This window comes from Pagrus pagrus (assembly GCF_965226575.1).
Source record: "Pagrus pagrus genome assembly, chromosome: 7".
Taxonomy (NCBI): Eukaryota; Metazoa; Chordata; class Actinopteri; order Spariformes; family Sparidae; genus Pagrus; species Pagrus pagrus.
In genome coordinates this window covers 33,601,348-33,622,064 of record NC_140191.1, presented here as the reverse complement: position 1 = coordinate 33,622,064, position 20,717 = coordinate 33,601,348, and the positions used below count along the sequence as shown (strand labels likewise).

Genomic DNA, 20,717 nt, shown 5'->3' with positions numbered 1-20,717 from the left:
AGATTTAAATGTTTTCAACTTCAACAGACAAAAGTAGTTACTGGATAATGAAAACCCTGATTGCATGGTAGCAATAGGACACCACAGTGTCAGCTTTAGTTTAGCACCTCCTATCATGTCAACTCTGAGTTAAGATTTAGCTGGCAAAATGCACACTCCTGCAAATGGCAAGCAGAACAGCAAGTAGCAAAGGTCGTAAGAATAATCTGTGGGAGCTAGCAACAGCCATCCACAATGTTGTAAATTATACAGCTTCTTATCCAATATTTTGCTGAATTATCCTCTGTCACTGAACTAAAAATATGAGTTTAGAAAGCAAAGCGGGCGACGGCATAAATGGGAGGAACTATGAGCTACTCCAGGTGGCAAAGAAATGATTCTTACTGAGGGGAGAGAACTTAAAGTGGTAAAAGATGGTCTCACCTACATCACAAGGGACACCTACAGCAAAGAACCACACTGGCATGCCAGATATAGGATAGTTGAGGCTATATTCCTCAGGACAGAAAAGCAACTGGCCAAAGAACCTAAATGGAAAGTTGCCCATGCTGCTGCTGCACAACATGGTTGATAGGAGGGCTCCAACTAAGTTATCCAAAGACACTGTCATTCGCTGGAATGGGCCAGTATGGTATATGAGTCACCTCATTGCTCCAAACCCACGCTCTGTCACATCCCGTGTAAGAGTCGTGTGGAACAGCAGTCAAAAGTTCAGAGGAGTGAACCTAAACGACCTGCTAATGAAAGGCCCAGATGTCCTCAACCAGATTCGTGCCATGCTTCTCAGATTCAGAGGTGGAGTGCATGCTGCTCTGGGAGACATAATAAGATGTATAATTCAGTCTGGCTGGAAGATAGGGAGATGCACCTGCATAGATTCCTTTGGTGGGATTCAGAGGATGAAGAGCTGGGGGAATATGCAATTACAAGGGTAAACATTGGTGACAGGCCAGCAGGATGCATTGCACAGCTAGCAATATGTGAAACTGCCAACCTCCCTCCTTTCACTCACCTCAAGGAGGAGCGACAGGTTCTCCAAGAAGACAGCGACATTGACGACATTCTCACGTCCCACAATGACCTAGACCAGCTGAAAACCTTCACAGCAAATGTGGAATGGATACTGAAAGCTGGAGGCTCAAGCCTTGGGTCTTTTCTGGGCAAAGTGGGAGGAAAGAGTGCAGCGACAAGTTGGAAAAGGCTGTGACAAAGGCCATGGTCTTACCAAACCAGATGCGAGACGAGGATAACAAAGCGCTCGGCCTGGGATACATGGTAGAAGAGGATAAACTCCATGTCATGGTAGTAATACATTTCTCAAAGAGAAAGAGAAAGATGCAACTTGGCCAGGACCTTCTACAGGAGCAAATTAGAGCCCAGGCGCCAAACCCCCTGACTCAACAAGCACTACTCAACCAAGTGTCATGGCTGTATGACCCAGTCAGCCTGGTAACTCCTGTCAAGCAGAAGGGAGCTATCCTGGTACGCAGGGCTTTCCAGGAGGCAAAGAGTGGAAGTTCTCTTGTAAAGGACTCACGGGATACAGCACTCTCAGATGCTCTCAGGGATGATGCAATAAAGCTCTTTGAGGACTACGCCCAACTTGCCAAAGTCAAGTTCGCCAGAGCACTGACTCCCCCATGCTTTACTGCTGGTCCCTTGGCAATCACATTCGCTGATGGTAGTGAGCATACTTATGGAACAGCGATGTACCTCAGATGGAACTGGTGGAGTCGAAGAGCCAAATTAACACCCTTGGATCAAAGAGGGGATGCTGTCAAAGCAGAAATGTGCAGAGCAGTGTTTGCCTCTTGAAAAAGTCCTTTGAACTGCACAGCCGAATCCAAGTTGAAAGGTGGTGTCATTTTGTTGATAGCCAGACAATCCTCAGTGCAATACAGTGAGAAAGCTGTGGCTATGAAACATTCTTTGCCAATAGGATCAGGGAGATTCAGAACAACACAAGTGTCCAGAACTGGTGGTGGATTTCTGGCCCACAACATATTGCTGAGACCTCAATGAAGACTCAGAATGGCAAAAAGGTCCACGGTTTCTGAGTTTGCCAGCGTAGGAGTGGCCAATAACATCAGCCCAAGAACTCGCAGCCACTGCCAGAGAGAGCGTCACCAAACTTCAAAAGAAGGCATTTGTTGCTGCACTAACAAGGGCTAAGGCAAGGAAGCAAAAATTGAAACAAGAACTGAGACAGGAGGTAACACAAACACAACAAAGCAGACCACCTCAGGGTCAGCAGTCCAAACCCCTTGTGGATGTCAGAAGGTTCAGCAGTCTAAGCCGACTGGTGAAGACAGTTGCATGGATGTGGAGAGCAGCAAAAAGGTTCAGACAAAGTCAGGCTGTGGAAAGTCCAAAGTGGGAGGCAAAATCCTCAACAGGAGTTATCATGGTAAGGGAACAAGAAGATGCCCTGAGAGATATTTTTCTTGCAGCGCAAGAGAGGGCAACCTTCCCTAGCACCACAACAGACAGGCTTGTGGTCCACAAAGACAAAAACTCTAGGCTACTGCTCTGTTTGTGGACGAGTAAAAACCTTCAAAGAGGCCCATGTTAGTGTCCCCATCTTACCTTATGACGCCTGGGTGTCCATGCTGATAGCTCGAGAGGCCCACAATGAGGGTCATAAGGGAGTGGCTGGAACACTCCTAAAGATGAGAAAGAAGGCATGGGTCATAAAAGGGAGGAGGATTGCCCAAAGGGTTGTCAATGGTTGCATTATCTGCAGGAAGGCAAGAGCAAGGACATGTGAACAAATAATGGGTGATTTGCCACGAGAAAGGACTGAACCTGCTGCACCATTTGAGTTTACATCAATTGACCTCTTTGGTCCCTACCAAGTGAAAGATGATGTCAGAAAAAGAGTGACTTTAAAAGTCTAAGGAGTTGTCTATGCTGCATGGCCAGCAGAGCCATTCACACCGAACTAGCAAACACCCTGTCAACTGAAAGTTTCCTAATACCTATCAAAGATTCACAGCAATCAGAGGGCATCCAAAAAAGGTTTGGTCAGACCCAGGCACCAATGTCATTAGAGCGAACTGTCCTGGAGGAACTGTAGAGGTTTTTGGACAGCCTAGACAAAGCAAACCTGGAGGAGGCGGCAGCAAGAAATGGAACTGAGTGGACATGGAAAATCCATCCAGCTGATTCTCCACACAGGAATGGTGCTGCAGAAGCTGCTGTGCGAATTATAAAGAGGGCATTCAAGACTCTTGGGAAGGAGGCGTCACTCAGCTACAGTGAGTTCCAGACAACTCTTTACATCGCAGCCAACCTTGCAAATGAGCGCCCAATTGATGCCAGAGTTCAGAGCCAAGAGAACTGCATCTGGTATATCACACCAAACACTCTCCTACTAGGCTGGGCATCCCAAAGTGGGGACTGGAAAACTTCCGACTTTTCCACCTATCCATACAAAAGACTCTGGAGGAGCTGGAACTAGCGGGTCCCAACTTACTTGTCCAAAGTAAATGGCATACTGGACAGAGGAATGTCACCATTGGCGATGTTGTTTGGCTGTGTGACCAAAATGCAATAAGAGGGCAACTCAAGCTTGGTAGGGTCGTCAAAACGAATCCTGATGACAAAGGCACTATGAGAGATGTCAATATCAGGATCTTCCCAAGCTACTGTGTCCCTGTCTCGAGAGCTCTGAAAGTTGACACTCATGCAACCAAAAAGGAGAAAACACAAGCTACCATCCTTCACAGGAATGTCAGACGGCTCATCATCCTACTACCAGCAGAGGAACAGACAGAGGGTGCAGGGGGATGAGGAGAAAAGCACCAAGTTTGCCTTTTAAAGCTTGCGATCTTCCTGATGTTTCCTGGGGAAGATCGAGTGAGAGGTGTCAAGTCAAACTAAAAATATGAGTTTAGAAAGCAAAGCGCGCATCGGCATAAATGGGAGGAACTATGAGCTACTCCGAGTTGCTACCCGGGCGATAAAAAGTGTGACAACATCTAACTAACTAAAGGTTCAAAGGAAAAGTGCTGTTGAACCATAAGGGAATCCTGTGCACACTGTGCAAGACATCTACGATCACCAGAGAGGCAGCCGGTAAGACAGCCAGCGCATAGAGTGCAATCGTGGACTGTACAATGAAATGTTTGTGCAGGCGCTAGCCGCTAGCTGTAGCCACCGGGTCGCTCGGCAGCGCATAGTGAATAGTTAACCCCTTAAATGCCAGTGTGTTTCATGCTTGTTCTTTCCGTTAGTAAATATGTTATGTTTACAGTCATGACTTAACATAATGATTTGGATATTATACTATATTATTTAAATAAATAAATGGAAAATAGACTAGCATTAAGTTCATAACATCCCCTTTATGTGTGGATAGTGGATAACTTTATTTTACACTATTTAGAGGAAGATTAGGGAAAGATTGTATGGAAGTGTTATTTTCTGATTTGCATTTATTTATTCAGATTGAATTGTAAATTATGTTTCTTGTTTCTTGCACCAAAAGGTTTTTCACCTAATCACCTTACCAACAACTGAAAATAAAAGAAGGAAAAAGAAAATGAAAGTTTGGTCATCGAGTGGAAGCCAGTTAAAACTATGAATAGATGTCCCTCTCTTTCAAGTGGAGACTGCACAAAAAGTAGATAACTTGACAGCTTTAAAAAAAAGATTCAAACATGCAAAAAGGGGAATCCTAAGATCAATGACAACAAAACTCATTTAAGAATTAGCTCTGCATCAGCTCTCAGACAGAAGACATGAAGATGGTTATTTCCTACTTTTCTGTGGTGATGGATGGGCTGATGATGAGGCAAACTTCCTGGAGAGCGCAGAACATGGCGAGCAGACTTGGTGATTATCAGTCAGGAGACAGCCAGTTGATGACTGCTGTATAGTAGGTTCAGCAAAGTAGCTGTTCTCACTCCTTCAGGATGAAGTCCAGACCAAGACAAGGCCTATCTGGACCACAGAGGAGACACACAGCATGTGTTCTAAACTAAACTGCCCTCTACTTAAGGGGCCTCTACTTAAGGGGAGTCACTTCATTTCTAAATAATATTTAAATTATATGCAACAATAAAAGCACTGAGAGCTTGTAAGATGAATTAATGAAATAACACAGTAATACGTTACATAATCAATGAACTTATCTCTAACTTAGGTTATTGGGCTTAGCTTATTAATATACAACAGTGGAACCCATATAAAATATTAAATTATAATATAACCCAAATCATAAGTAAATCACACTGGATGACATCAAATACACTCATGTGGTACTGGCATTTCCTTATATCATTGTGTTAAACGTTATTATAAAAACTCAGCAATTTGGTATCCTGTATATAAGCAGACTTTGAAGCAGAGTTAGAGATTTATAATATCAAAATGATTACATGTTCTGAAACACAAGGATGCAAAGTTTTTGATTAAACCATCAAATTGTTTATGAAAGAGTTTATTTTCTTTATATATTCCGGTGTTTGGTCTACAACAAGTGAAAGATGTGGGTCAATTTGCAACAGGAAGCAAATTTGTCTGACCATCCCTTTAACCTACAATGACTGTTTTTTTTTGCCACTTGGAGGCAGCAGAAAGTAATTGTGAACACAACACTGAAATATCATCACCTTAGTTAGTTTTAACCTAAATTAAAATATTGAACTTGAAAGACTTGGTGCTGAGCAGTTAGTGTGTTCATATCTTTCTTTTTGAAAAAACAGATGCCTACTGCTGCTGTAAATGACACTATGAGAGCAGTGAAAGTGGACCAAAGCAATAAAGGAGCATACGGACAACTAAACAATAAGCTGAAACTGAAGCTACATAAAGCCGAGGGGAGGTGCAGAGTCAGGTGATGAGTCTCTGTCCTTTTCACACTGTCACATTGTTTTTACTTTGTCATTACATACATGGATGTCAAAACCATTGTCCATTGGGTGCACTTTCCAGAGCGCTACATTTGTGCCTCATTAGCTATTAAATCTATTTAGCTTGCTTATTGAGAGAATGCCCAAGTAAGTGAATCTCCATACCACATTTTCACTGCTACCTTGCACCATAGCAAATTGACATGCAGACTGACACGTTGTTATGGATCCCACTCATCTTCCCACAAGACCAGCCCTATTCTGCTTCTGATTGGTTGGCTTTGTTGGCTGCATTTTCTATGCTTGACTTAAACTGTTAACTCACACACAGTAGGTTTGGTAATGGCTGGTTTTGGTGATAAACACACCGGTCTCTTCCCAGTGAGCAAAGAGTGGTCTAGATCACGTCTTTTAGACGTCATTTAAGGACATCCAAGACGTCTAAAAGACGTCCTCTGGGGAGCCAGAATGAAAGTTTGTTATACATCTTTTCTGGACATTGTATAGACGTTTATATATCGTTTATCAGCTAATTCTGGCTGTCAGTGGACGTCCAGATCATGGCCAGTATGAACGTCTATTCTCAACTAATTCTGGATGTCAGTGGATGTCTAGATTATGGCCTGACTATTGGCATGACCATGGCCATAATCTAGACATCCACTGACATCCAGAATTAGTTGAGAATAGACGTTCATACTGGCCATGATCTGGACGTCCATTGACAGCCAGAATTAGTCGATAAATGACGTTGAGAAAAGACGTCCAGTCAGGCCATAATCTGCATGCAGCTCCGAGTCCATAGCAAGATGCGTCACAGGTGAGTGTGACTGGTGCCTTGATGTCATAGTATGCCAACACTGGTGCGCTGGACAGGCATGATTTGAGGTGGTTGAATGCCTCCTGATGTTGTTGGTACCAGCACCAGGCAGTCTCCTTGTGCGTGAATTTCCTCAGTGGAGCTGCAATGTCACTGAAGTTCGGGATGTAGTTGCCAAGGTAGTTCACCATACCAAGGAAACGCTGTAGTGAAGTGATGTCCGTGGGGACTGGCATGTCAGTGATTGCTGTAGTTTTCGAGGGGTCAGCTTTTAAGCCTTCACTCGTGAATATGTGGCCTACATAGCTCACTTGGTCCAGGCGAAATTTGCACTTGGCTGGATTTAGTTTGAGATTGACCTCCCTCACTCGTTCAAGTACTCTCGTCAGGTTGGCATTGTGTTCAGCTACACCGCGGCCTCCGATGATGATGTCATCAACGATGACTGAGCATGGATAACCTGCGAATAGCTGTTCCATTGAGCGTTGAAACACCTCACTTGCGGAGCTAATGCCAAAAGGCATCCGTAGGAATCTGTAGCGCCCAAACGGGGTGCTGAATGTAGTCAACATTGAGGACTTCTTGTCGAGGCGTATCTGCCAGAAAGAGTTCTTTGCATCCAGAACAGAGAACACTGTTGCTCCCGACATCTGCGCTGCTACCTCCTCAACACTGCGCATGGGGTAGTGGGGCCTCTTCAGTGCTGTGTTGAGGTCTTTTGGATTGATGCATAGTCTGATTTCTGGCTTAGCCTTCTTATGTGCTGCAACCATTGAGGAGACCCAGTCTGTGGGCTCTGTGATAGGTGTTATGACACCTATGCTTTGCATTCGTTTGAGTTCAGCTTGAACTCGTTCCTGCATTGCGACAGGGATGCGGTGGGCTGGCCAGACTACAGGCTGTATGTTGGGATCCACCATCATGGAGTACGTCACTGAACAGGTCTTTGTACTGTGTGAGAATCAGTGTACTGAAGTCCGTGTTATTCTCTGTGGTGAGCTGATGGACATCCGGACTCATTTTGACAATTCCCATGTCCACACACGCACGAAATCCTAGCAGCGGCTGTACCTCTCGGTCCACTATGAAGAAGAGCAGTGAGTGGCGCTCCTCCTTTAAATAGCATGACAGTGTAACCAAGCCAGTGGTTTAAATTTTTGTGCCTCCATAAGCAACAAGGTTTGTAGCTTTGTTTTGCTTCACAAGTTGCTCTCCATTAGTCACACATTTGAAAATCTTTTGTGACATCACATTACATTTTGCTCCTGTGTCGACTTTCATTTCAGTGGGTTTGTTGTTTATGTGTATTGTGACAAATCCCTCGTCCTTCTTGTCAGCTTGAGATGATACACAGTCAACACCATTGTAGACTTTGACACCATCTACATAGAATGTTTCATCTTCACATGTGGGCTGTTCCACTGCAACCTCATGCACAGACTGTCTGAAAGTCCTTCTGCTTGTATTACCTTGGTTGCATGGTGCAGACATGCAGCAGCTTTTGTAATGGTTTAGCTTTTTGCAATTGTGGCATTGTTGTCCGAAGACTGGACACTTGTCCCGTTTAGCTGCATGGCTACCTCCGCAATTATTGCACTTTGTGACAGTCTGGGAGACTGTTTGGGGTTTTGACTGGTGTTGTCTGCTTGGAAATGGCTTAACTGCATCAACATTAGTCGCTTGTGTGGCCAGTGTCCTGCTACCTTCCTCTGTCATCTCGTGAATGGGACAGATTGAGATGGCTTTAGCAAGTGTTAACTCACTATCTCTCAGCAGAGATTTTCTCAAAGAGTCACTGGTAACGCCACACACGATCCGGTCACAGATGAGCTCGTCAGTCAAATCTCCAAAGTGGCAAGTTTTAGCTTTTATCCTTAAATCACTGAAGAATGACTCAATACTCTCACCTTGTTTCTGATTTCTTGAATGAAACTTGTGTCTTTCCATCGTTCTGTTGCTTTGGGGATTGCAGATTTCACGAAATTTCCTCTTTAGGCAGTCCGGATCCTCCTTGGACCCGGTGATGACCGCTCTGTCATCTCCGGGTCTGCGCACTTCAGCCGCATAGACGAACGAATACTCCCGTTCTATGGCTTCTGGTCCAGCGAGGTTGAGGAGAATATAAGCCCTTGTCCTTGCAGGCTTGTCGAAGTGTGCTGCAGCAATAAAAATGTCATACTCCCGCTTGAAAGTGCGCCAGTTCTCGGCGACATTTTCATCAAACACAACAGGGTCGGGTCTGCGAAATCCGTCCGCCATGTTGTCCTCCGAAAAAAAACAGCGAACCACCGGTCAAAAGGAAAAAATATCCACAGGCGAAAAGTTTGTACCGTCTTCTGACACCATGTATAAACTTGTCTGTTTCTGTGTGTGAGTCAAGAATCACACTGACTTTGAATGTAACTCCGGTTTATTAATTAACACCAAAACCGAGTGAGACTGAGCCAACATGAGTAACACAGCATTGTGGAGCAGATAGAGCAAGGGGCGCCGTGACTGGCTTAGCCATAAGACACACCTTCAGGTACGGTGGCTCACATCAAACAAACAGAGCATCATTTAGCCAAATGATCTACACACTTCACACAAAAACTGCACAAAAATTCTAGGGGTAAACCCACATTTTAAATGCTTCCCATGCCCATGATTTGACACATTGTTGTCAGTGTTGTAGTATTTCCTGTTTTACTTGGAAATTGTGCCCTTATGTGTGCTTTTCAGTTCCTCCCTCTGTGTGATTTTCCCTCCTTCCAGTGTGTTTCCGTTCACTCCACCTGCACCTCATCCCCTCGTTAGTGTGTGTGTGTATGAAGTCTTTTTTCTCCCTCGTGTCTTTGTCAGTTTGTTCCATGTTCTCCTGTGTTGCAACCCTGAGTTTCGCTCCAGTGTCTCCCTGTGTCTCTCCGTGATATGTTTCTGGTTATTGGTCCTTGTGTTTTCATTGATTTGTTCTTTGCTTTTGTTTGCTTCGTTCAAGCTCTTTTGTTGCTACTTTTTGACTCAGTTTTGGTTCACCTGGATACTTGTTTTTTGTGAATCATTCAGCTTTTGTTTAGTGTTTTCTGCATTTGGGTCTCCCCCTTCTCTCATAAGTGTAACAATTGTCATTCAAAAAAATCGATCGCAAGTTACAGCAACAATATTGCATTTACGCTATGAAACGGGAGTAGTGACGGTCTGGCCATAGGGGGATGTGGGCAAATGCCACAACGACCGAGGTGACTGCGACCGCTGCGTGAAGATGCAGTCCTGCTGATGTGATAAAGATAAAAGTCAGTTGGGGCCAGCTGTTTTACCGCCGACAACTCTTAAAGATGGTAGACACATTGTCACATTATGGTTAATGTATAGCTCACCTGGTAGAGCAGCTCCCTCAGTGAGCAGAACCATCCTATAGTGTGGGTTTGAATCCCAGCATAGGCAGTACCTTTAGTTAATGTGTTTTCTTTTCTCATCATCATTATGATCACTGCTATATATATATATATATATATATATACTATATACGTGTATATATAAAAAAAAAAAAATATATAGTTTTTATGCCTTTTTTTTTCGTGAGCACCTGCCCCTCCAAAGGTCTCTGCACAGGCCTGAATGAGACAGTGTGACATTGTGCCACTTTTAAGTCTACTGTCAAAGACTGCAGTTTGTAAATAGAGGTGGAATCTACTGACCCACAGACAGCTGGTTAGCTTAACAAATCAACTTTCTTGAAGCAATGAAAGCAATAAGGTTTACATGTTTCAAACACTTTAACTCTAACATCTGTCTGCACATGTCCTCAAAGAGACTTTAATACTTTCTTTTAGTAACACAGGTGGCGAGACCTAGGTTAAAAGAGCCACCAAGGACACATGACTGCTGACTTCATACGTAGTACGTACGTTATATCTAAGTCTCTGGCTGGTCGTGGTGGGTACCATAGACCAGGTTAGTTACATAAAGAAGACTTGTAATGCCTCTCCAGCATCCTTCAGTTTACTGTATCTAACTTGAATTTGAACATGTCCATTGTTTGTTCCACACATTGTTTGCAGAAATGTTAACTGCAATATTTTACTGTATTCTGGTAACTGATTTTTGCATCATATTACTACTATTATACATATTATTTACATAATCTTTGGTGACTCCTGATTGATTAGAATTCAGTTAGAATAAATGCCCTTTTTCAGTCAACCCTTTTGAATTTTGCAAATAATAAAGTTTACAATAATATACTGTAAAGGGTGTCCATTCTCCTACTGCAATCTAATACTGCAAGTCTTCCCTGATATATATACTCCAAGAAGTAGTTTGTGAGTGCTTCTTTCTGGATCATGTACTGCCTCACAGGTTGTATATTTGCTGTCTTTTCATTCTCTTTGATTTTTCTTCACTTCACTGTTTTTATCCACACCTTTTGAAGCACTCTGGTCAAACTTATTTTGCTTTTAATACTATATCAATAACTGGACACAGAAGGACAGTTTACAGAAAAAAATGGTTGAGTAGAGAGTGTGGATTGAGCTCTGAAATGATTACTGGCAGATTGTCTGGGTTAAGCAGAGCTGGCCCTGACCAATTTGGTCCCCTAGGCAAGACTTTTGCTGGTGCCCGTTGCATCTTAGACAGTTGCATCTTAGACAGTTGCCATCGCACAAAATGGCAACTGTCTATACACTCACACAAAAACGGCATTGCTTTATGTCACTTTATGTCAGTTTTTTAGAAATAAAGCACCCATGAATAAAATTACATATTAAAGAAACAATGGCATAAAACAATATGCAACATAAATATACAATATAAATAAGGTATGGCACAAAAAATATAATCTCAAAGAAATCAGTGAGAACATGAACATAGAACAACACTCTGTTCTGCCTTATCAGTTAAAAAAGATGGCCAGTTGGCAGGGTCTATTGGTGCAGCTTTTGTTGTAGGGGCCTGATGCAGTATCACTGGTATGTGCTGAAATAGCCTGGAAAGGCATAACTCATCTGTGCAAAATCTTTTTGCATCAAGTCCCACCATCTCATTTAGCATACAGTCAATTACTGCATTACTTGGTGTTTACTACACGTTGCAAGCAACGTGCTAATGTTTTTTAGCTAGCACCCCCCCCGTTTAATGTAAGTTATTTCTTGTCAGTTCAAGAAAAAAGGAAACTGAATTCAGGATACATGTACTGGGACATTCAGATTGAGAACCTGTTGAATGAGGAGTGGTGTTTTATGGATGAATGTGTTGATACTGCATTGGCTTTAATAAAAGCCTAATGTTGTAAGGCCATCTCTTGTCACAGTCATGTCTATGCTAGAGATTTTCGAAGATTTTGAACTGTAAAATCTTTAAATCATTAGTTTCTAGCAGTTTTATACTGTTAAGATCACATTCTACAGTACTTTAATGCATTTTACAGTAATAAACTGTTTATGGAGATTACAGTAACACTAAAATAACAGTATAATGTCAACCAAACAGCTGACAGTATTGTACTGTAAAGCTTATATTCTATAAAGCACAGTACAGTGGTCTGCTGGGGCAGCAGCATCACGGCTGCTTACAGGAAGAGACTTGATCAACTGATCAAGAAGGTCAGCGCTGTCTTGGGTTGCCCCCTCGACTCAGTGCAGGTGGTAGGAGAAAGGAGGATGATAGCTGAGCTATCGTCCCTGTTTGAGAACGACACCCACCCTATGCAGGGCACTCTGAGAGCACTGGAGAGCTCCTTCAGTGACAGGCTGCTTCACCCTCAGTGTGTGAAGGAGCGATATCGCAGGTCCTTCCTTCCGGCTGTTGTTAGACTGTACAACAAGCAGACCTGCTACACACACCAAAACTGACTGCTAGCTCAATATGCCGATGGGCAATTTCAGGACCTAAATGTGCAATGGTGTAAATATCTTTGGAGTTTTTATTTTCTATTTAATACTATCTATATTGTTCTTATGGCTTTTTCAACTTATACATTTTTTTATATTTTCTACTTATTTATTATGACTGTTATTAATTGGTGCTCTCTGTTTTTTTTGTCGACTTTGCTGCTGTAATAATGCAAATTTCCCTATTGTGGGACTAATAAAGGATTATCTTATCTCATTTTAAATAGAGGGGACAGGTGCACTTGATGCTGCATCTATGGGCTCTTCTGAGGTAAGGGGGACAGGAGCACTTGCTGCTGCATCGCTGGGAGGTGCTGAGAGGGAGGTGTCTGCAGGTGGCCGAGCCGAGGAACAAAATATTTCAAAAGTACATCTGAAGAGAGGAGTATATGTGACCACTGGGTGTTACATTATATTCATAAAAAAAAGTCACTGATGGTGAAACCAGCCAATAATAGCACATAAGCCACATTGTAGCCAGTGGTGCAAGAACTATTCCCTGTCCGGATTTATTTCTCCATAACAACCTATTGCCCTGTCACTACTCGACTGTTTTGCTAACCCTCCTCCCGGCCTTTGCTAAATCAATATGATGGATAATCATATACGCGTTACGATGTGTGTATTTGTGTGTCTTATCTGTCATAAACAAGAGATCACGGTTTACGGGCACGTTTGTGTCGCGGTCTGGTGCTACTCAGACAATAGCTGGGACACAGCTGGTCTGAGGCTCATGCAGGTGGGGGGTGCTTTTTTCAAATCTTTCTCAGATCGTAGACCATTATGGAGGACTAAACATGACTTAAGTATAAATAAATAAGTTGTAGTATGACCATGAGGAGACTCTTGGTGTGTGTAGTGATTTTGGAGTCTCAATACTGTATAACAGTGGAGTTATTGATTTTTGTTTGCAGCATCTTGCTCTGGTATTGCAATTTGCAGACAGTCCCTGCGCACTCGCCCGGCTGCCGGCTGTGCATAGCGATCAATGCTCTCCGTCCAGCTCGGAGGACGGCTTATTTTTGTAAAAATCTGGGTTTTGGTCCTTGTAGTTCGTAGTCTATGCTATCACGGTGGTATAGAGAACGTCCAAGGGTCCCTTCTTCTGTCTCTGACAGGATGTAAAGTTGGCGGGCGACTTCTTCCAGACCGTCTAACACTGCTAGCTCAGTTTGCACATCCATATTGGCGTTGAGCTGAGCCAAGTCATCCATCAATCTATCCAGACGAAACTGAACATAGTCGTTGGTTGCATGGTTCTCTAAATCGTTCGCTAGCGGGCGGGCTGGTAGCCAACAACATCAGCGCCACTAGTAAGGCAGAAGTAGTCGACCCGAATCGAGCACACTCCTGTAACCAATCATGCTGTTGACAGAGGTTAGGACCTCCTACTTCATTAACATATGGACACAGAAATACAGAAATAAATAAATGTAGAAATAAATATAAAGCATTTATATATTTATTTATTCTTTTATTTATTTATACATTTATTTCAGCATTTATTTATTTATGCATTTATTTATTTATACATTTTTTTTTTATTCCTGTATTTATTTATACATTTATTTATTTATTTATTTCAGCATTTATTTATACATTTATTTATGCATTTATTTATTTATTTATTTATACCTAAGTCATGTTTAGTCCTCCATAGACCATAGCTTTTGAGTTTAAAGTGTGCCGCCATTTTGCCCCATTTCCATGCCCGGTACTTTAACGAACGTCTACAGATTTAACACCACAGACTTCACATTCACTCAGGATCATCCTCAGACCTTGAAGATGAAAAGTTATCAAAAGCTTTCGCCTCCGCTATGCCTGGTGGGTGTGGGAGTGCCGTCCATTTCGATCCCTCGCTATAAGCAGGAAGTCCTTATAACTTCAACATACAATTTCCCATCTACACAAAATTGCTCACACATGTAGATGGGTTTGCCCTGAATATGTCTATGCATCGATACTGTGTCATATCTATAGCGCCCCCCTAACGCCAGGTCATGTGAACAACAACCTTCTCCGATCTTCATGAAATTTGCAGTAATCATAGGTCTCATTTAGAAAGGAATTAATTTTGTCGACCCAACAGGAAGTCGGCCATCTTCTTTTTTCCAACATACAATTTCCCATCTTCACCAAATTGCTCACACATGTGGAGGGTCTGCCCCCAACACTCACGGTGCCATCCCGCTGGGTATTGGACCGAAACCGTCACCCGCTGGGTACCGGACGAGCTCTGCCATCCCGCCGGCTATTGGACCGAGACTGCCAGCCTTCAGTTGAGCGACAGTAAGGCCGCTGGAGACAAAGTCGCAGCCTGCTGACATTTTCATTTATTTACTCTGAATTATTTAGCCAATAAATATATTTAACCTGTCGTTGTCTGTGCAGGGTCTGTGCAGGTTTGTTTTAATGTGGAGAACCAATGGTAACTGTGTAGAAGTCACTGCTTCAGTTATGAGAATGAATAAATTGATCTGAAATTGATTAGAATTGATTGATATTGATTCAAGTTAACCTTGTCTAGTCGAATTTGATTAATTTCCTCCGGATTAGTCAAAGAGATAAAAGAACGGAGGTGGTGCTCCTATTTACAAGTGCTTTATTAATCGCAAGTGATTAATAAATTACATTTATTAGTAGTGTATCTCCTACAACCTCACAAGCTCCTGAAGATATTCGTGAAGAGAGGGCAGACAGCCAAAACACTAGAGAGCAGCCATGGCTAATGTAAGAGTGCATTCTGAAAAAAACAACACTGTTCTGTTGCTGCGCACATTGCTAAAATAATTCTAACCTGCTGATTTTTTTTTTTCTGATCTCTGTCTTGACCAGGATGACAATATTTTGGACGAGAGGCATGGACTGTACTATACTGTCTTTACTACAGCTACTATGTGTACTACAAGTACTACATGTATTACGCAGTGAGTCTATTTTATTAAGGTTCACTTTTTTGAGATATTATGTGTCCTCTTTTGTCACCAGTTTAATGCCTTTTCCCTGTTAGTACAACACTCAAATGCCACATTTAGGTTGAAGGGGTTTGTTGGTGCCTGTAATCATTCCTCTTTTCCACACTGGCTTCCAGTGAACATAAAGTAATGTAGAGATGGGAGACAAAATGCAAAGTCCTTGTTTCAGGTTCAGGTTCAGCTCAATGAAATAGACAGATATATTATTGTTATAGATATATATTAAGTATATTACTGAGCCCTCAGTAGTCTGACTCAGACAGTATGGTGGGTATATTCATCCTGACAGTCATTCTATTTTTCTTTGTTTGTTGTCACTGTCAAAAGGATGATTTGGAACTAAAAACTTCAAATGAATTTCTAACTTAGGTTGTCGAAGCCTTATATCAATTTTATCGTAATTTTTCCCTCCATGTCAGTCAGTAGTCTCATTCATACTGCCCTTTGAGTGCGGGGATCCCGTGCCAATTCTCCACATCCTCCTGTGTGAAAGTCTCAGATGCGGCAAGGGGTGAAATTTCGCTGCACCTCTGGTGCGCCTCCTGAGGTAGTATCAGTGGTAGTATCAGAGGTAGTATCAGAGGTAGTATCAGAGGCGCAGCATTGGCGAACCGAACCGGTGTGAATAGATAAGCCGGTGGTGTGGAGCGGGGGCATTCTGATAACTAAACAGATCCTTCACTCAACAAAATAAAGAGAAATGTCCCACAAAGCAACGTTACATGACCAAACAACAGTAACATAGTAACTGGTAGAGTCTTTGGCAACTTATATGAGGAAAAAAATACCGCTATGTGTGGAGAAGTGACTGTCCTCCTGTCTGTCCTACAGACTCTTCGTCACTCTTCGTTCTGCCTGGAAAACAGCGTGTGTCCCCGGCAAAAAACTTTAACTCACCGTGTGTTTGTCTCCTTCCACTATTGTGTTGTTGTAGTTACTGTCTTGAAAAAAAATCACCGTGACAATCAGCCCTCCCGACCGAGACTTCAGTGAACTTTCCCCCAGAAAACAGCATCCCTCCTCACGACTGACAGAGTCAGACAGCGTCCTGTTTACTGATGGTGATTATGTAATTATGTAATTTAGAGCAGAAAACGTAACTTTGTCACTTTCCAGGATGTTTGGTGGGTCAGGATCTCAATCACAACACATTATAACAGCATCCATATGATTATAAACAGTCAGCAGGTACATGTTTGGATTAACAGGAGGACATCTGGGAAACATGTTGAAAAAAACACACACATCATCATCATGACGTGTACTGTCACGCCTCTTTTGGATCCGCATTTTGCCTTTCTGTGTGAATTACACACTGGTGCGTCTTTACGCCGGAGCTGCTTGGCTCTGTGTGAACAAACAACGGCGGAGAATTGGCGTCCTGCCACTGCGGCGATAATGCGGCGTCTGTGTGAAAAGGGCTATTGTGGTCATGTTATGAAGTCATTACCTTACAGACTGTATGGATAGAATGAATAATTACAACAATTACATTACCAACAACTCTTTCAGCCTGTATATGGAAGAGTACATGTTACATTTAACAACACTGACTGTTATCTGAAAAAGTTTACGGTACAAATTGTATTCCTTATGAGACAGCAGTGGTTGATATGGCTGTAAGATGGAATCGTTGGTGATGTAGAGAATTGATGTCACAAGGTTGTAACACTCGCATCTGAAATGTAGTATTGTTCCTAGCTGAGAAAATTTGACATTTTATGTGATTTTCATTTTATCTTTGCACATTTAATGGGGCAAATATTTGCTGTTTTTCCAGGTTTTGGAATAAAGGTTGTAACTGTTACATCATTTGCAAAAGGATCCATCATTTTCAATGGGGAAAAAGTGTTTAATGTTAAGAATTATAAAGAAAAATCCAATTGAAAAGTATAAGACAACAAGAAAATGAATGATTGATTAAATTTTAATTGTTTTAAATTAATTTGAATTTAATTTATTTTCTTGTATTTAAATTCAAATAAATATTTAGAGTTACTACTGTGTATAAACAAAATTAATGAACTGTAATTTAACTATTACATCTATGAAAATGCAATTGATATGAGAATATTTAAATAACAAATGTTGTTAGAATTAAGTGAACAAATGATGTAATAAAGTGATGAAATTGTGTAGGAGTAAAATGATCAAATAGTTTTATTTACTTTATCGAAACACATTTCAATTACATTTTATCAACACTAATTACTTGTGTTGATGAGTTTCTGCCAAAGCAAATGATCTGTGTGCGACCAATGTCCACTATTGAATTGAGTAAATCCAATGCATTATTTTTTTCAGTGAACTGAGTAAATACATAGACAACACACTAGGCAGTCATTAGAGTTGCATTGCCAGGCAACCACTGAAATCCTAGGAAAACACAAATTGTCATGTGAAGTGGCACCAAAACAGAAATATGCATTCAATAGCTGCTCAATCAAGGATACATAGCACACATTCACCTTTGTTATTTTTTTGTTCACAAATGGGATGTTGACATTCCACATCCAGTTGTCATCATAATAAACACTGGACATTTACTGAATCCAAAGATTTAACAGTTACAGTCCTACAACACAGTACGGCTTAAACAATTAGTAGAAATCAATCAGTCAATTGAGAACAAAACACCTTAACTAATTGCTTTCGTTAATTAAATTAAAGTGAATATTTTGGGGTTTTGGAAAACAAAACAAGATATTTGTCAATATCACATTTTATAGACTGAACAATGAACTGTGTAATTGAAACAAAATTATCTATACAATGATTAATAACAAGCAAATAATAATTGTAGTCGCAGCCCTACAACAAACACTGTATGATTCAAATTTCCTGACAGTGCACACCAAATGAAACTCAGCGTTAAGTTCAATCAGGAAGACTATCTCTATGTTGCTTATCATTCATATTCCTCTCTCTCCCCCTCTCTCAATCTTTTCCTGCTTCCCATCATAATCAGTTGACTGTGGGAGTTTACTCAGTTTAACCAACCATATCATGCCATGATCCTTTTAAGCCAATCATATCACTGCTGACAAACTTTGATCTGTTCTCCTCTCTGCTGCTGTCAGTTATCATTTCAGTGCACATAGTTGCCACCTTCCCGCACCCAATTGACCTCCAGCACCCAGGTCTGAGCTGAGCAGAAGCCTGCTCCCATGCACGGCTTCATTACCTCCTTAAAATATGATGGTGTCATGATGGTGTCTAATCACCACAGACTATTCGCATGACTCGTCTACTACTACTACTACTACTACTACTACTACTACTATTACTACTACTACTACTACTACCACTACTACATGTTCACTCGTATGAAGTCACTCCTGATTAAACTGACCCAAACAGACTCAGTCCTAGACCAGTTATTATGGCCAAATTGTATTTTTGATCAGTTCAACATTGATGACATATATATAAGCTCTATTATGGGAAACATAGCATTACTGAATACAAAGTGCAACAGACAGTATCGAATGTCTAGAACATAGGATGCAGTGTTGTTCTTGTTGTTAGAAGTTGGATCTTACCACTTACCACAGTGGCTAGTGGTCTTATTTTCTTGCTGAAACAGCAATGATGATGATGAGGATGGCGAGGACGATGGTGCCGGCCACAAGGAGGTAGCACTTCCTCTTTCTCAGCTGCCTCTGTTGGGAGAGAGGATTCAGTTGGTGGGTGGAGTTCAGGTATTAGACAGAACCACACTGGACATTGTAAGACACTCTAAGTCAACATGGCACTTTAAATCTTTGCACAATGGTTTTCCATTAAATACTTAGGTTTATCTGTGTTTCCACGCTCTGCTGGTGGTTAACATAAAACAGCAGTGATTTAACCAGTGATTCTTTAGTTCATGAGAGCTAAAATATTCAGCTCTGAATCCCAATTTTTTGCATTCATGAAAGAGTGCCATAGTGCATTAGCAGCCCTGTAAATGTCAATTTCCAGTTTAACAACCACACACCCCACAGCCACAACACCCCAGCTGCCATATTTTGTGGTTTTTGAACTAATTCAAGTCGACCCCATACTGTTCAGTTACATTCACTCACAACAAAGAACAAAAAAAGACGTCTTGAAAAGGAACATAAACAGGTAAAACGGCATTTCAACCAGATAAGATTAACTCAATTGTAAAGGAACTGGAGGATTCAAGGTCACGCTGACAAATACAGATAAAATGCACGAATGACTGAATGGGTTGAAAAAAATAATGTAATTTAAATCAGCCAAATAACATTTTTCTTCTCCTGAACTAATTTAGCTTGTCTTGCTTGTGTCAATACTACTCAGAACAACAACAAAGCAACCAGCAACACACGCATTTGTTTTTATTTCAGTAAAAACAATTATCTATGTGACAAGAGAATAGAAAAACTTGATCAGTTTTATACTGTATGGTTTTAATTTAACAACATTTGCATTCTATATAATTTTTACTTTATAGATTGTAGATGTTTTAAATTTCAGCCAACAAGTGAGCATTATGCATGTTTCTTATTTTTTTAAGTTGGAAAATGAACATCTGTCATTGTACATAACTGCTTTTTGTAGTTAGTGCCACAGACCTCAAAACAAGTTTCCCTACAGGAACAATAAAGTATGTACAATGCAGAATGGTACTTCATAGTTGCATATGTACGTGTGAATCTGTTCATTTGTCAAAATTCAAATGTAAATGCTTTTGATGCAGATATCATTCGTCAGATTATACACATTCTACATAACAAATGTGTATTAATTTATATCTTATATATATATTTTTCAAAGTTTGTTTAGAACACACAAACAAACGCATGTTTCCTTTAAACATTTGCATTTATTATTTGTTGATGTGTTAATGAAACACGTAAGCGAGATGGCAGTCAAGTTGTACGGAAGAACGGCGCGTACATCAAAAACTGCTTGATCAGAGAAAACTAAACTAATAAACATGTAACAGCACACAATTTCACAGTCACTTGCACTCAGTCAGTTATTTTTTATTTAAAGTGCTCATAGCTCTTGAGCAGTTTCCAGCACTATTTTCTGTTTAATTTCTAATATTGCCTGTGGTATGATTGAGATTCAATTATATGTCAATTACATGCCATGTCTGTAAAAAAAACAACAAAACAGTGGTTAACTGTGTTAAGTAAAAATATGAAAGTAAATAGAGTGAAGAGTAGGGGTAAGGCAA

General features: G+C 41.2%; 1 protein-coding gene across 3 annotated transcripts in view; it reads right to left on the bottom strand.

Moving 5' to 3' along the window:
* Positions 1-20,717, bottom strand: part of tsnare1 (T-SNARE Domain Containing 1) — a 251,305-nt gene that overhangs the window by 33,361 nt on the left and 197,227 nt on the right. For 2 of the 3 annotated variants that reach the window (XM_084357776.1, XM_084357777.1), the window contains exon 11: positions 19,073-19,185. The exons of the other annotated variant lie outside the window; for it this stretch is intronic. In XM_084357776.1, coding sequence (XP_084213902.1) covers positions 19,090-19,185 — 96 coding nt within the window. In that variant the 3' untranslated portion in view covers positions 19,073-19,089. The remainder of the gene's footprint in view (positions 1-19,072; positions 19,186-20,717) is intronic. 3 annotated transcript variants of the gene reach the window in all.